At 46.7% G+C, this 17,844-nt stretch overlaps 1 protein-coding gene across 3 annotated transcripts in view; it reads right to left on the reverse strand.

Moving 5' to 3' along the window:
- Positions 1-17,844, reverse strand: part of SLC35F3 (solute carrier family 35 member F3) — a 402,008-nt gene that overhangs the window by 5,428 nt on the left and 378,736 nt on the right. For all 3 annotated transcript variants that reach the window (XM_045437335.1, XM_045437334.1, XM_045437336.1), the window contains 2 exons: positions 9,355-9,574; positions 2,667-2,792 (listed from right to left, as the gene is read on the reverse strand). In XM_045437335.1, the coding sequence (XP_045293291.1) occupies positions 2,667-2,792; positions 9,355-9,574 (346 nt within the window). The remainder of the gene's footprint in view (positions 1-2,666; positions 2,793-9,354; positions 9,575-17,844) is intronic.

Consider the following 17,844-nt stretch of genomic DNA (forward strand, 5'->3'; position numbering starts at 1 on the left):
ATGCACCCGATGAGGCTGGGCTGGACCACAGGACTGCAGCCACGTGAAGGGTAAATCCTACCTTACCAGGCTTCATGGAAAAGGTGGTGGGGTCTGACCTATGTGCACCTGTACACATATCCAAATCTCAGTAGCGCCATAATGAAGAGTTACGGATCTCTGGCCTCATCGAAGGCATCTTCAGGACTCATGGGTTTTCACGCTAGGCTTCATTTGTCTGTGTTGTGTTCATTGAGTGTTTACTTATTTTTGAGAGAGAGAGAGAGCGAGAGCGCGTGCGTGTGAGAGAGCACACAAGTGGGGAAGGGCCGAAAAAGAGAGAGGGAGACACAGAATCCGAAGCAGGCTCCAGGCTCCGAGCTGACAGCACAGAGCCCGACGCAAGGCTCAAACTCATGAGCCATGAGATCACGACACGAGCCAAAGTCGGACCCTCAGCTAACTGAGCCACCCAGGTGCCCCTGTCTGTGTTGCATTTATCACACGACATGCCAGGTTCAGAGAGTCTGAAGAGGAGGAAGCCACAGAAATTACAAGTGACTATCGTTCGTCTGATGGATCTCTGACTTTGCACAACACAGCTTGCCCTCAGTGAAAAGAGCTTTGGCTGCAAAGCCATGTTCTGCAAATCGAAGGTAGAGGGACTGTAACACTCAGCTCATCTCTGCTCCATCCCGCCACCTCATTCCAGAACCGGCAAGGGTTTTAGTGGAACGCGCCTGCCCCACTCTGAGTTCTTACACCTTTTCTTGTTTGTGCATATTTCAAATGTGTGAGGGCCGGAGAGAGAGGGAAAGATGTGCCTGGAGGCTGGGAAGCTGGGATTACAGAGGCAGCCTTCAGGGAACGATCCACAACCAGGGAACTAACTGATCTGAGTCGAGCTGGAGTCTCCTCCTACCCTGCCTGCTTCTTCCTTTTCTCAGCCAGTTCTCAAGTCTTTCAGGTATTTCTGGGCATACGTGCAAGGAGCACGAAGAGGGAAATAAATTGCTCAGGCTTCCACCCGCTAGCCCCTCTGCGTCAGGAGGGGGCAGGGGAGGAGATGGGAAATGGGAATCAAAATCAGCGTTATTTGTGCTCATTGTGGATTGATTGCATTTCCGCGTGCCCTCTGCTTCCCATTAGCACGCAGCTAATCGAGTGCAGCCGAGTGTGGCCTTGTCCTATTTTCTGCATTTGAATAGCGTCTTTGAAGTCTCAGAGCGGCGTGGGCCTATCACATCCTCTTGGCGAGCTGTGTTCCGGAGAAGGAAGATGGCCTGTGTGCGTCTCTCTGTGGGCAGTGAGGGCAGGGAGCTGATGAAGGATGGGAAGGTGCCGTTATTTCGCATTCCCAAACCACAAAATGTCTTACGCACAGAGCTGGGAAAAAGTGCCTTTTCTTATACCTCTCTACCATACATCATTTTCTCTGTCCTACTGTCTGGATCCCCAAAGGGCCGGTACGTGTCAAGGCTAAATCCTCACTCCTCCCTGGATCCTCCTCGAAACCTCCAGATCAGGCTCCCAGCTTGGAGATCAGAGACTATTTGCATTCTTCACCATGGACATAAAAGAAGGAGAGAGGAAGAAAGGGAAGGAGGAGGGAGAGCAGCCAGAAGCCATGATGGGGTGGGGGAGCAGAGAGTGGGGATCAAAACTGGTCCCATCCAGGGGCGCCTGGGCAGCTCAGTAGGTTATGCATCTGACTTCAGCTCAGGTGATGATCTCGCGGTTTGTGAGTTCGAGCCCCGTGTCCGGCTCTGTGCTGACAGCTCAGAGCCTGGACCCTGCTTCGGATTCTGTGTCTCCCTCTCTCTCTGCTCCTCCCCCACTCGCACCCTGTCTCTCTCTCAAAAATAAGTAAATGTTGGGACACCTGGGTGGTTCAGTCGGTTAAGCGTCCGACTTCGGCTCAGGTCACGATCTCGCGATCTCGCGGTCCGTGAGTTCGAGCCCTGCGTCGGGCTCTGGGCTGATGGCTCAGAGCCTGGAGCCTGCTTCCAATTCTGTGTCTCCCTCTCTCTCTGCTCCTCCCCAGTTTACGCTCTGTCTCTCTCTCTGTCTCAAAAAAAAATAAACGTTAAAAAAAAATAAGTAAATGTTAAATTTTTTTTTTTTTAAATGATCCCATCCACACCTGCAGTTGGGACATGCTTTCCAGCACTTCCCAACATTTTGTCAAAAATAGGTTATAATCCCCATATCATAGTAGTTGTTCTTCAGATCTCCGGGCAGTGCTCCAAATGCATCATGGATTCATGCTGAGTACGGGTAGCTGCACAAACCATGGGATGAAAGATTTCATTGACAAGGCTGCACCGGGTATTTAAATCTTCACGTCAGACCTGGTGGGAAGTCATCTCCCCCAACACCGAACCAGCCCTTTAGGGCCCCTGATCCTCCTCCAGTCCTTGCCAAACCATGAAGTCACCGACATCTGACACTGCCGATCCACTGCTCCATCTATGTTATCCCCAGTACTGCAAAGATACGGCCGCCGATGGCCAGATCTAGAGAGCCAAAGCCAAGAGCAGGTGCACACCTCATCACTACAAGTCTGTATGCTGCTCACCTTAAAACACAGGTGCCATCAAGGCGCCCCAAAGGTGCTGGGCCAGCCATGCAGAGGCCCGCTGTTCTCTCCCGGGAAAGCTCAGGGAGCTTGCTCTGCGCGTTCTTACCTTGTAGAGGGCAGACATGGACGCAGAGCCCACCACCAGCGCTATGCCGATGACAGAGTGGCTGTGGAAGCCATCCGCATAGGTCATCATCACGATCCCAGCGATGGCGAGGATGGCGGCCACAATCTAGACAGAAGGAAGAAGACAGCGGTGAGGGTAGTGGTGGGAATCCAATGGGCCGCTGGAGGGTGAATGCAGTAGAAAAGCTCATGGAAGTTCAGTAATGGGACGGAAGAGTGGGGTCTCCTTTCCAGGTCTCTGGAGAACGAGCGGAATGTCCGTTCTCGCTCAGTAAAGCTTGGTGCGACCGAAGAACCCGGAATGGCTGTGAGCAAGGAGACATGCTCATCCCGTGGTGGCCCGTCACTGGGAGCCTTGGGAACCGCAGGGGAGGCGGCCGTAACGCCAACAGCAGGTGGTTTGGCCGTGACAGGGGTTGGTAGACAGCACCTGGAAGTCACCTCGGTTCCTTCCCAACCTTCTGAAAGCACCTCATGGGATCTTGCTTTTACGTACTTTGTATCTCAACAGAGTGAGTGGCAGATCATGACCCCATTTAACATGCCAGCAGTAGGGTCTTCTGATAGAGTGAGTGTCATATGACAAAGGGCAACAGTGCCCTCACCCTGGGAGGGCAGCTCCTTTCCTTAGCTGCTGCAGGGCCATCCCCCCCGCACCCCACCGACCCGCCCTAATCCTGTCATTATCCGGATATAGACTTCCTGGGTGGAATGGCCCTTCCAGGGAGATGTACACATTCCTGGCGCTGTGCCAATGAAACTGTCGGATTACCCAGGAGACCGACTCTGTGGGATGACATTTCGCAAAGGAGAAATGCATCAGCGTGGCGAACAAGGACAAGTTTGGACCCGAGGCGGTCAGGGAGCTACCGAAATGTTGCTGGTGCCGAGTGGGGGTGCTGTAGGCAAAACACGGGGAGGCCAGAACAAATGTGCGCGATATAAGTTTCTGCTACTGCGTTCGCTGGGAGCTTTCTCTCTCTTAACGTATCAAAGTTGACCTCAGCTGCCTACAACAATATCAGTCGCCACTTACTAACTCGGCGGTCACGGGCTAAGTGTTCTCTATGTATTTTCCCGCTTTATCCTCAAAACAGGTAGATACGATCATTCGTTTCATTTTGTAAACATGAAAGCTTTGGCTCAGGGAGGCTACCTAACTCGCCCAAAGTCACAGGGCTGGTGTGTGGCTGAGCGGGGACGCCAAATTTCAGGTCTGTCTGGTTGCAAAGTCACTGTTTATCTCAACAGGAAAGGCTGGCTCACGTCACATGCTACCGCCAACCACCCTGTCTGCGGTTGAAACTGTGGTTTCCTTCGTGGCTTAAACATAAAAATTTCAGGTTAGTGCAAGGTACTGCGGTTGAGCGTCACGCAGCCTGAGTTACAAACTTCTGGTATGTTCCTCCCGCAGTACTTCCGGGTCATGATAAATCTGCCCGGAGAACACAGAGGCTCTTGAGACAGCAGGTGATGGTCATCTGCTAGAGAAGTGCCAGGCCCGTGTCTGCCTACTTGTCCTTTCTGGGTTAGTGACTCGCTGTTAGGCAGATGCTTCATCCCGCATCACACACGGAATCTATTTCATACTCAGATGCTACCCATACTGCGTGCGACTGCTCACGTAGGGAAAGAAACAGAGACCGTAAGACAGTAAGGGGGTTTTCTTCCCCCCTCCAGAAGAAGAGAGGGGCAAGTGAAAAGGCCGGCAGGGAAAGAGGGCGGCTTCTGGTCCAGGGGACACACACAGCGCAAAGATGCCGCTTGGAACAGTTTAACCTGGCTGGGCATCGGAGGTCCGCAGAAGAGAAAAATAACTAGACAAAAAGGAGGAGGGAAGAAAATAGCTGCGTTTCAGACGATTTGGTGCAGCCCCAATGGTATTTGAGCCCTTTCAAACTTGGGGCTGAAGTTTCAAGGAAATGAAGGGGGTCAGGGGCTTCTTTTCTCCTGAAGACTTACAAGGCTGGTCTCCAGCCTCTGGCTCTGTCTTCCCTACTGGGTAAATAATGAAGGGCTGAAAGCTTCCGCCTGCGCTGAGCTGTGCAAAAGAGTGGAGGGAAGGGGTTGGAGGGGTAAGAGTGAGAACCTTCCAGTCAGCAGTCGGGAGCCCGGGCCCCAAGATTTCATTCTGACAGGTGGCACCAGGGGACTGTGGTTCCCCCCCCGCCCCCACTGGCTCAGACCTCCAGTTCTCCTCTTCGGAGTCCCTGCCACAGGTCACAGGGGACTCCTGTGAGCTCCACTGTGAGGCCCCCACTCTCCTGGCACCAGCAGCCCTGATGGGACCCCTAGCCCTGAGCCTGGGGCACACCCATGGTGCTGGAGCTAAGCTAACTCTTAACACCCCCCGAAGAGCAGGGCAGAGCTGAAGCACCCTATGGATTTGGGGGGGGGGGAGGGACCTGGAAGTCCTCCCTCAAGCCTGACATTTTCTTTCAAGATCCCAATTCTATCTTTAAAAAAATACGTGCAGGGGCGCCTGGGTGGCTCAGTCCGTTAAGCATCCGACTTCAGCTGAGGTGATGATCTCTCGGTTCGTGGGTTCGAGCCCCGCGTCGGGCTCTGTGCTGACAGCTCAGATTCTGTGTCTCCCTCTTTCTCTGCCCCTCCCCCCGCTTGCGCTCTTATCACTATCCAGCAAGGCCAGACATGCCTGTCCTGTGGTTTCACATGTCCCTTGTCTAGATCGGGGTGTCCCTGAGGGAGAATGCGGGGTTTGAGGAGGAAATAAAGAAAAGTAGACAGCCGAATTTCCCCCGGCCCTCCTTTCTCCCACCTTCCACCACCCTCTCCAGGTAGCCCACTGACCTGTCCCAAAACAGGGACTTGGGGCTTCAGACTGGTGGCTGACAGAGGCCCTAAGACCAAGAAGGGTGAGATCACCATCTCTTCTCCAGCTGGAGGGGAGGAGAGTTAGACACAGGAGACTCCGAGGCCAGTGTGGTGCCAATTACCCTTTTACTGATGGCCTCGCCTCACGTGGTGACCCCACCAGAGCCTGCCTGGCCCCGGGGGCTTTGGATTCAGAGCTCCAGCAACTCAGTGATGTGCCCTGCATCCTCCGTGGCCGCACTGCCCCATCTCCAATGTCAGGCTGAGCGGATGGAGGTGAAGCCCTCGAACATCCAGGAGGAAAGGTGGGTGCAGCACCACAGTCAGGCCCCCTCTCAGACAGGCTCTGCCCTCCACTCTGCCCAGACCGCGACGGGCCGCGCGTCCTCTGCCCAACCAAGCCCCGGGTGCTGCACTGTGGATGTTGACAGTTGGGGGCAATTTTGAGAAATGGAAAGGACACGTTTTAAATATACTTCCCCTAACACTTCCCCTCCCAGCTCCTGGCTGCTCTTCCCCACTCAGAAGAGTGTAACAGGAAGGGGCTGGCTGTGAGCCCTCCAGTGACCCCCCCAGCCCCCCTCCCCCGCCGTGCTCTGTGTCCCAGCTCCCCCCAGCTGTGCTCAGGTGGCAGGGGGCAGCCTCCCAAACAGAAGGCAGTCGAGATCGGAAGTGGAGCTACCATTCAGGGATGGCCCCTCAGGCGACACCAAGAGAGCACTGTCATTATTGAAAACGTCAGCTGGAATCTGAGATGGGAACTGGTCTGGGAAAAAGCACGGATCCCCGGGGATGTGCTGCTGGGCTTTGGGGGCCCACGTGAATGATCTCTCAGGTGGCTGTCTTGCTTCTGCCCCATTCCCTCCTGGCTGGAAAGCCCTAGCTATTGGGGGCTGTTATGAACAGATGTCCAGGAAGCAGAAGATCACATCATCTTCCGTTTCTGCCGAGATGGGGGTCTCACCCAGGCAAGCCTTCTTTATCCAGCTGCTGAGCACAGCTGGGAGGGCTTTGGCTTTAGCAGAGGCCTTCCTCATGCCCCAAGTTCTACCTGTTTTCGTTCAGCCGCTGCTTTTGCTACACAAAACTGCCTCCCTAGACATCTGTCGGCTTCCGGGACTGTCACCAGAAGAATGGAGCTGATCCAACAAACCCCTCCAACTGAGAAGGAATGATCAAAATAACAACACTGAGAAAGATAACAGTTACTGGATATTATGTGCCGAGCACACATCATCGTATTTTATTCTCACAACTGTCCTATAAAATAAGTAACAAAGGCTCAGAGACGTTAAGTAACTTGCTCAAGGCCCAACAGCTTGTAAGAGTGGAATCAAAATCCAAAGCCTAGTCGTTTGACTCTAGACTGGAATATCTCCCTATTGCATCAGAAACCCTGAATCTGGAGAGCCAGGGGGACGTACGGAAAGCCCATCTAAGCCCAGGGAGAAAGGGGACACAATGGCCAACGTGGGCTGCTTTCAACAGTCCCCTCTGATGCCTTAAGTGGCCAGGATCTCTCCAGCATGAGAAGATATGTTTGCTTCTTCTTGGCCAGCCCATGTGACCTGGACCAGTTGATGTTTTCCAGGAACCACAGCCCTTGTGATGTAACTGTCGTTATAACGCAGATCCTCTGGGCGGGCTGTTCCCACAAACATAAGGTTGGTGTTCCTTTGTCTTAACGTCTGTGAGATTCTCCAGCTCATATGCTCAGCCCCCAGGATGGGGAACACTGTCAGTTTCCTCCAATGTCTGGAAATTTTGTGCTTGGATAACCCAGCAGTCTGAGGGAAATCTAAAAGAACCCTTGCACCAGTTAGATATTATCTTGGACCTAGGTTTCCCATCTGTTATCAAGGGGGAGATTTTCCATCACTCTGGCTGCTGCTGGGGTCTCACGGATTTTGCTAGCTCTCTGAATTCTTAAAGACAGGAAGAGGGGAATACACCATGACTTGGAGTGGGAAGCTCTTGGATGGGGGAGGGGGGTCACATGCTTCTCAGAGGATTAATGCTTATTAGAGAGACCCACAGCTACACAGCACTTTACAGGTTACAAAATTTCATCGCCACTACCAGCTTCTGGGACCTTCTTTTCAGTGCTGGCCTAGTGATGGCTTCAACACAAAATTTTGTTCAGTATATAGTGGTCAGCGCAGACCAAACTGACCAAGTGGCCAGGATGGCTAGACAGGATCATAGTTCAAGGGATGTCATGGGAGAAAACCCTCCTATCCATGAATAGCAACAAAGAAAAGATCTGGGTATGTCACATTGTTCTCTACGGGTCTAGGAGGGTTTCAAGTATTTTCCAGCCTACTTCTCTTAACCTCAAAAAAAAAAAAAAAAAAAAAAAAAAATCCAGCTTTGGTGCAGAATTCATCTTGAAGTTTCTCTTCCCGATCAACAGAGTCTCATTTGGAATTTGCTTTGGACATGAGAATCATGCCGAAGAGTTTCCTGAATTCCCTTGGCATGTGGCAGCCAAATGAAGTCACAATGGGTTCCAGGACATCGGAGTCTGCAGAGTCCAGGCAGGCAGGCTGTTGGACAGATTACCGCTGGAAGCACCTGTGTTTTTTGTGGCGAAGTATTAGATCATGTATTTGCTGAAAGCTTTTCTGGGTGGTAGCACAGTGAGCGAGTTTTAATTCCAAAATTAACACTGAGACTCAAAACAAAATTTCCCCCTACTGCAAGCTAAAAATACTACTCAGCAGTTGACTCATGTCCCCACTGCTGTTTGAGTAACTAGGTGGGTGTGAATCCTCCATCAGGGTGATGTCATTGTCCTCAGGACAATGAGCAAAGGATACAAGTGGAGGGCCTGGAGTGGAGCCTGCCCCTTGCTGGATGCCTGTGTGGTTCACGGTCACAGAGCTGCCCATCAACAGGGCTCTCAGCTGCATGGCCGGCCCACGTGGCCTGACGGGCAGGAAGGAGTAAGCGATGTGCCCTGTCTACAAGAGGACGGGCTGTGTGGCCAAATCCTCTTTTGTCCTTGTTTGTGGCAAGGAGGTGATGGGGCAGTATCAGCTCCTGGCCACCAAAGGGAGGCGAGCAGAAGCTACCAGGACTCTGTCAACTGAACTGTCACCTTGTGCTTTCATTCAGGGTGAGTCCCTTGCTATTACAGCTGACAGTTGACAATGCACTTATCATATTTCACACAACTGTTAGGAAATTTGACTGGCTGAGGTTGACTAGATTTTGACGGAATTTACTAAGTCTCGGATCTCACAACAAGAAGTAATTCACAGGATATAATTTCCCTCTCCCTTCGCCTGGGGTGTGAAGGAAATGAAACCGGCCCTCCACAGTCTGGATTTAGCCTAAGTGCATCTGGCCCACTTTGGCTTGTACACACGGTCCAGACAAAGGGTCTACCAAGACTGCGCGCATATGTGGATGCGGAAGGATCCTCAGGCTTTCAGATGCGTCCTAAGCAAAGAGCGATAGGGTTAGCAGAGAGCTCCAGGCTGCAGGGCACTGCTGCCCAGTAGAGAGAGAGAAAGCACGCAGAGAGGAAATGCATCACCATCCCCAGGTTGGGTCCCCGACTGGCACACACTTTGGGGAATGCTTGCTGAAATGCTTGAAATGAACGGTGCTTTAATGAATGCTGGTCTAGTATGGTTTGCAAGCAAGAGAGTTTGCAAGGCGCACCAAGAACCAGGCCCTCTGCCGGGGCTCCTTTTCTGCTGCAAATCAGAAGGGAAGTGGTCAGCAGTTTATGCTTATGACGCAGCACATGGAGGTAAGCAAGCCAATGGGCAGGTTTTGGTTGACATGACCAAGTGAGGGAGGAAGACAGAGAATAAGGAACTTACCCTCACTCCCATGAACCTGTCCCTGAGAACGATCCATGAGAGCAAGAACACAAAAGCTTTGTTGCAGCAGAATAAGACGGAGACATCCGTAGTGTTTATTTTCTTTATTGCATGTAAGTACAGGTAGTTTGTGAGTGTCCAAAGAACACCAAAGGGTGCTGCCTTGGTAAAAAACACCTTCAAAGTCAAGCCATTGTCTCCAAAAAATCGACAGCATTCCCTAAAACAAGGAAAGAGAGGCAGTGTTATTATATTCTTGGGTTGAGACAGATCATTTTTTCCCCTATACCCATTTTTAAAGCAGATGAGGAAGGGGTGGGGTTGCTTATTATTATGTTTTTTGGAACATCTATTAAATAGCTCTTCAACCTATTGCTTTAGTCCATTGAAGAAAATGTCCCACGATGGTCTGACATCATAGATGATTATTCCTTCTGCTCATGCTAAGTTTGGAACTGATGGTTCTAGACAGAAGGTAGTGAAGTGTTGGGCTTATCTGATCCGAAGAAGGCCCAGTTCCATGGCGACTGACTGAGGAATTCTTTTACCTGCTTGTTAAGAGAAGGAAGTCACTAGATCTTTTTCAGGGGGGTGGGGGTGGGGGCGGGAAGAATACTCGAAGAGAACTCACTAAAACATATTTTTAAAAAAGTTTGCCTCCAGCTGGAATTGTCTCTGGTCAGCCAGGGGCAGTCCTTTCTTGGGTGCCTCTAATACATTTTGGCTATGATACAACTAGTGTTAACTATCTGCATTTTCTCTATGAGGCCTTTTTTAGGGTCTGTCCTTCAGCCATGTGGAAGTTCATGTCTCCATGCCACCTAAGAAACTAGCACAGATTCAAGAGCTCAGCATCGGAACAGAGAGGGAGGTGATAGAAGGAGGTTTTTGAATGCTCTTCTGGATTCCAGGGGAAAGGACCATGAGTGTATGGAAAACCAGGTCAGAAAAACAAAGCTAACCTTCCACACGCAGAAGAAGACAGCAGAGGAGGCCGTGGGGTAGATGGAGAGGACATCTACCCCCTGAGAGGGGCTTGGTCTGCAGACAGCCTGCTATTGCCAGGACCGCCTGGGAGCCAAGGTCATTGCTCTGCTGCCCTGACAGCCAGGCAAGGGGATGGGTGGGCAAGGAGCCTGGATCCCATGGCCGTCAGCACCCAGGCTCACAGACTGTGCCCAGTGCAGCCGATGCATGAGTGAGTGAGGACAGGAGTGAGAGAAAAGAAATAACTAGAATAAGCCAAATACCCCAGCGTGGGGGAAGGGGGGGGGGATAGCTGTAGTCTATGCCACTTAAATTTAAAATGCAGCAGGAGAGGAGAAAAATTAAGAGCATGCATCAAAGGGGATTTGGCGTGATTTTTATTTTAATTTGTTCTTATCATTAATCCAAAATGCAATCCGCCTTCGCTCATGACTTGACTGTGGGATCGCCACAGAAGAGACAGGGAAACGCACGCTCTTTCACTGAACTCAGGGACCTCTGTTGCTTCTAAACCACCACCAGGGGAATACGTCCGAATTTCTAAAGTTACCATGAAACCAATTCAACTGAATTGATTCCAGTGCAGCTTTATACAGACGAAGCTCTCATCTGATAGGTTGATGTTTCTGCTGCTGCATGATCTTCATACAATATTTCAGTGGAATTTTTCTAGGGGGTTTTCTTGAGTCCCTGTGCACAGAACAGTCTTCTTTCTTTCAGGGGTGATGGCCAGGGATGGCTTCCTTCAAGTTTGTGTTTGACAGTAGCCATAAAGTGGTGTCAGTCCTTTCAGCATGATCAATAGGAAATGCAAATTAAAAAAATTTTTTTAATGTTTATTTATTTTTGATACAGAGAGAGGGAGAGACAATGCAAGTGGGGGAGAGGCAGAGAGAGAGGGAGACATAGAATCCGAAGCAGGCTCCAGTCTCTGAGCTGTCAGCACAGAGCCCGACACAGGGCTCAGGCCCACAGACCACAGATCATGACCTAAGCCAAAGTCGGATGCTTAACCGACTGAGCCACCCAGGAGCCCCAGGAAGTACAAATTTTAACTCTACTTAGAGGTTACCCTTCTTAAGGGAGCACAATGAAAGTAGGATTTCTAAGTTTCCCTGACTCACTAGTATAAAAAATGATTCATGCTGTGGCAGGGGCCATCCGAAGTCAGTTGGACACGTTATGTCCTCTTTAGGTTCTAAGGAGACCAAGATGATTGGCCCTGAGCCAGTGAAACTTGTGCTGTTTTATAGTTAGAGTTGGGGGAGAATGTCCTTGGAGAGAGAAGAGAAGAAATTATATCAATGAAACAAGAACAAATGGCTATAAAAAAAGGAGACAATCTTGGAAATTAAATAAAGGATAGCTAAACTAAAAAGATTAAATAGAAGAATTGCACATAAAGCCAAGATAATCTCTCATGAGAGAAGGAAAGAGAAAGAATCTATGTGTGAGTCTTCCAAAGTGTGATGGTTGTAGAAGTGGTGGGGAAGGGGGATCCATCCTGGAGATGGAAAAGGCAAGATTTCTGAGCCCAGTAGAGTTCTTTCGGCCCTTTGTGGACTGATGGCTGGGGAAGTACAGCTAAGACGGGTAGATCTGGGTTCTAAGGAGACCAAGATGATTGGCCCTGAGCCAGTGAAACTTGTGCTGTTTTAAGACTAAAGGCTGTGCACTAATCTATGTCAGGTATATATATACCCTTGATTGCAAGGAGACTCAAGAGAGATGATGAGCACAAATTCTTTTCTTCCAGATACCTCTTCTTGGTACACAAAGAATAGAGTATAGTAGAGACTCTTGACTTGTTTTTGCTTAAATGATATGACAGTTGAATGCCCTTCTTTCTTTGGCAGACCAAGTACTCAAGGCTGGCAGGGTATTCTCCAGCAAGCTCAAACCCTTTGGTTTCTACCAACTGAGTCATGTGTTAGCTGAGATTTAGATGTTGTTTGTTTCCAATCATGCTTGTGCCAACTGTTCTTGGTTATTTCAACTGCATAATTTATTAGATATTTCCTAAACCAACGAAATTTAGTGAAAAAAGAAAGTTGTGTTTTCTCTATGAAATCTAATTAGAGAGTTTCATGGGAAAGTCAATAAAAGTCACTAAAACATTGTTCTTGAATAACCCAACTGGGACAGCCTGACTCAGTGGAATTAGGATGGCCATTTTTTTTTAAACCAATAAGAACTTATTTATCACTTGTTGTATTCACAATTCTAGACAAGGCACTCTGGCTGATAAAGAACAACTAAATAGTGCTTCCTTGGTCTTGAGAATATTAGAGTGCGATCAGGGAGAGAAAACTGATTTCCTCAACAGCAAGAAATGCAAATTTAATCACATATTAGATGGTGTGGAATATAACAGTGCCATAGAATTCATGTTTAAGGAAGAGATTTGAACTGATTGGACAAGGCCTCACACAAGATATGGATTTTGACCTGAGCATTCAAGGATAGGCAGGGTTTATAGTTAGAGTTGGGGGAGAATGTCCTTGGAGAGAGAAGAGAAGAAATTATATCAATGAAACAAGAACAAATGGCTATAAAAAAGAAGACAATCTTGGAAATTAAATAAAGGATAGCTAAACTAAAAAGATTAAGTAGAAGAATTGCACATAAAGCCAAGATAATCTCTCATGAGAGAGGAAAGAGAGAGAAGGAGGAGGAGGAGGAAAGTAACATTAGAAGGTCAAGCCAGGAGGTCCAATATTAAACTAAAAGAAACTCTAGACTAAAGGGAAAATGGAAAAAATGAAGTGGAGAAAATGACAAAAGAAATAATGCAAGAAATGTTTTTAGAAATGTAGGATATGAATCTTCATAACAAAAGGGCCTACCAAGTACCAAGAAAACCGGCTGAAGGAAGAACCAAAACAAGGCACATATTTGTGACATGAAGGGATAAAGAGAAAATGTAAAAGCTCTCAAGAGAAATAAAACCAAATAGGTCCAAGGGGTAGCAAATTGTAATAGCATCTGATATCTCAAAAACCAAAATGGAAGCTATACAATAATGACTTTAACATTTTTCAAGGGCAATGTTTTTTGGGAGCCAAAATTCTGTTACCAGCCAACCATCAATTAAATGGCACAGTAGGATAAAGACATTTTCAGTTATACAGTACTCAAAAACATAGTCTCCCTTACTATTAGAGGACAGGCTGCACCAACACAAGGGTATAAACCAAGAAAGAAGATATGGCAGCAGGAGGCATGGCTCCAACACAGGCAAGAGTGAAAGCTAGTCCCAGGAGGAGGCTCCACGGCAGATCACGTGGGGCTCTGGAAATGGAGTCTCCAGGGAAGTCTTCTGATCAAACCAGCACAGGGAATATATTGGCAGGTTTTTGAGATGGCAGGAGATTTAGGAAAAAATATCAATCATTACTGGAAATCAGGGTAAATGAGACAAAAGAGGCAAATGTTTCTGGCAGGAGAAATGACAAGTTGTTCATAAAAGGAGACAGTCTCTGGGCACTATTTGCATGCTTATAATAATGAAAACACTATTAACCAAATGTTGAGGTAGCATTATGTTGACGGGAACAGAATCAGGGCAAGTGGGTATAGGAGGGGTCAGAAATCAACAGATGTCTACATGGGAGAAACACGGAGATAAGAATTTTACATAAATTGGCATAAATAACACAAGAATTGGGAGTGGCTGAGAGTGAGGAGGTATGGACAGGGGCTGCAATTTTTTTAAAATAATTATTTTACTACCATTTGCTTTCTCAAAGTATGTACATGTATTAAATTGCTAAAAATAAAAAACATTATTTAAAAACACGCAAGAGAGGTCAAGGCCGCTGTGGCTGAAGTTGAAATGTGAGTGCTCTCAGACAGTTCTGAGGAGTGCAATTTGAAAACCGTAATTGCAGAAAAACCCTGCAAGGTACAGATAAAGATGCTGTGGCCCAGACAGATTAAATGATGTATTCAAGTTCAGTCAGTGGTGGAGCCAGACCCGCAGCCTGTGCTCACTCCCCGGTGAACACTCTCAATGGTCCCCCTTTCTTTTGGATCCTTTCTGTCACCATTTAGATAGGCCTAAGCCTCACCAACCTTAAAATATACCCCCCAAAGCAAAAGCAAGCATCCTGTCAGCCCCCCATCCTCCCTCATCCCCTCTTTCAGAGCCAAGAGTTTTCAGAATGGTTGTCTGCACTCAAGTCCCCCACACCCACCTCTCTCACTCTTCCGTTTACTAACCCAGCATCAGCTCCCACCACTCACCCAAACCCTTGGCCTGATTACTAATGAGCTCTGCACTGCTACATCCAACAGGTACCTTCGGATGTTCCTCTTTCTCTTGGAAGCCTCTGACGTTGTTGACTATTCCTCCTTGAAGCACCTTTCTTGACTTCCAACTCCGCACACTCCTCTTGGTGTCCTCGAACCTCTCCGCCCACTTCCAAAGCTTCCTCTGAAAGACTTCTTCAGTATTTTCCTAGATTTCTCTTCTACTATCTCCTCTTTTTGTCCTGCAGTCACTGAGCAACCTCATCTACTGTTCTAGTTTCAAAGCCCAGCTGGTGATCTCTAGTTAAGACACTTCTACTGGATACCATCTGCATGGTGGACATCCCAGACACCTCAAATCTGGCCTTCTCAAATGGATGTGATATCTTCCCTCTCAACCTTCAACCACGGCATGGTACCATGATTCAAATTTCTACCCAGGCTACATATACTTGGGACTCATTTTTAAAAATTTCCCCCCTTCTTCACATCTAATTCATTCACCAAGACCTATAGATTATTTCTCCTAAATATCTCATTCCCATGGCCACTGCCCTGGCCCATGCGTCTTCCCCTCTCACTTGGACCACTGCTGCCACAGCTAATTGAGCTTCTGTCTCCACTGTTGTCTCTTCTCCAATCCATTCCATTCTCCATGCTACAGCCAGAGAGGTCCTCCTCTCACCTCGCTTTCTCTTAGGATAATGGCCAAGCTTCCCTACAAGGCTTGTCAAGTCCTCCCTGACCTGGCCTTATTCCATCCATTAACTTACCCATCACTACTTCCCCACCCATACTCTGAACTTCACTCACCTTGAACTCACTTCAGTTCTCTGAATTCATGTTTTTTCTTTCTCTGCTCTAGGTCTCAACCCATTCTCCATTTCCTTTTACTGAAACACTCTTACTTTCCCCCTCTTTCTTTGGTTGGTTTCTTCCCATCCACTGGGTACCAGTTCATATACCCCTACAGTGAAGTGTGCCTGATATGTGCTCCCCAAATGCCATATACTCCTTATCACACATACAGTACCCTCCGTTGTAACTGTACTTTACTGTAACCATTTATTTCATCATCTGACTTCTTCATTAAAAAATAAGCTCCTTGTGGTCATTATATTTTTGCTTCATCTTATATCCTCATAGCCTAAGACATAATCTCTCTCTATCTCTATCTACATACACACCATTAGTCTTAGAAATCCAAGGGATCCTTTAAAAATACGGATTACCTGGGGGTTCCTGGGTGGCTCAGTCACTTGAGCATCCAGCTCTGAATTTCAGCTTGGGTCATGGTTTGTGAGATCAAGCCCCATGTCATTGTTGGGCTCTGTGCTGAATGGTATGGAGCCCGCTTGGGATTCTCTCGCTCCCTTTCTCTTTGCCCCTCCCCTGCTCACGCTGTCTCTGTCTCAGAAAAAATAAATATAAAAAATAAATATATATAAAAAAAAGATTGCTTGGATTCAACCCTAGATATACTTGATCAAATTGTCTAGTAAGGAGCCTAGAATCCTATAGAGAATGGTGCTGTTTACAGAAAGGGTACATTCTTGACAATATTCCATGGTTCAAAACTTACAAATCTTGATTCGTTTTTCCCACAGTATACTGTATTTCTGTTTGCCAGCGAATGTTAACACTGCCACCTGGCATTTATAGTTCCCTTGGCCTCCCAGAGCTGATATTGTGATTCTTATTTAACATTTAAACTCTCAAGAGAGTCACATTATTTGAAATTTTATGCATAAATGAATCATTAGTCATACTTACATTTTGTTATTGCAAATTTGCATTAAAATGTGACTGCTCTGTATTTTTTAAAATTTCCAAACGATTCTCATGGGCAGCTAAGTTTGGATTCAAAAGTTCTCTGTTTTCTTGCTTTAAAAAATGTTTTTAATTGTGGTAAAATCCACATAACATTTACGATTTTAAGCATTGTTTAGTGTAGTTCAATAGTGTTAAGTACATTCATATTGTATAATCAATCTCCGGCACTCTTTTCATCTTGCAAAACTGAAACCCTGCACTCATTAACAACTCCCCATTCTTCCCTCCCCATAACTGCTGGCAAACAGCATTCTACTTTCTGCCTCTGTAAATTCTGACTACTCTAGGACCTCATATAAGTGTGACAATATGGTATTTGTATTTTTGTGACTGGCTTATTTAACTTAGTATAATGTCCTCAAGGTTCATCTATGTTGTGTCATGTGGAAGAATTTCTTTCCTTTTTAAGGCTGAATAATATACCATTGTATGGATATACCAACATTGTGTTTACCCATTTATTCATTGATGGATGCTTCGGTTGTGTCACCTCTTGACTATTGTCAAGACTATCGTCTAAGACTATTGACTATAATTATTGTGAATAATGCTGTCACGAACATGAGTGTACAGATATCTCTTTGAGATCCTGATTTCAATTCTTTTGTATATGTACCCTGAAGAAGAACTTCTTGATCACGTGGTAATTCTACTTTCAATTTTTTGAGGAATGGCCATAGTGTTTTGCATAGTGGCCACACGATTTTATATTCTACCAAAAGTGCACAAGGGTTCCAATTTCTCCACATCCTTATCAACACATATTTTTTTAATTTTAATGTTTATTGTAGCGATTGTATGGATGTAAGGTGGTATCTCGTGGTTTTGATTTCCTTCATGATTTCCCTCACAATTAATGATCTGGAGCATCTTTTCATGAGATTGTTGGCTATTTGTATATCATCTTTGGAGAAATGTCTGTTCAAGTTCTTTGTCTATTTTTAATTGTTGGTTTTTTGTTGTTGTTGAGTTGTAGGAGTTCTTTATATATTCTGGATATTACCCCTTATCAGATATATGATTTGCAAGTGTCTTCTCCCATACCATTTCACTCTGTTATGTCCTTTACTGTGCAAAAGTTTTTAATTTTAATATAATCCAATTTATTTTTACTTTTGTTGCCTATGCTTTTGGTGTCATATCCAAGAAATTGTTGCCAAACACAATTTATAAACTTTTGTCCTTATGTTTTAAGAGTTTTATAGTATCAGCTCTTACATTTAGATATTTGATCCACTTTGAATTAATTTTTGTGTATCATGTAAAATTAGCATCCAACTTTATTCTTTTGCATTTGAATACTCAGCTTTCCTAGCACTATTTGTTGAAAAGACTGTCCTTTCCCATTGAATGATCTTAGTACTCTTGTCAAAAATCATTAACCATGTATGTCAGGGTTTATTTCTGGGTTCTCTATTC

This window comes from Leopardus geoffroyi, chromosome D2 (assembly GCF_018350155.1).
Source record: "Leopardus geoffroyi isolate Oge1 chromosome D2, O.geoffroyi_Oge1_pat1.0, whole genome shotgun sequence".
NCBI classification, from domain to species: Eukaryota; Metazoa; Chordata; class Mammalia; order Carnivora; family Felidae; genus Leopardus; species Leopardus geoffroyi.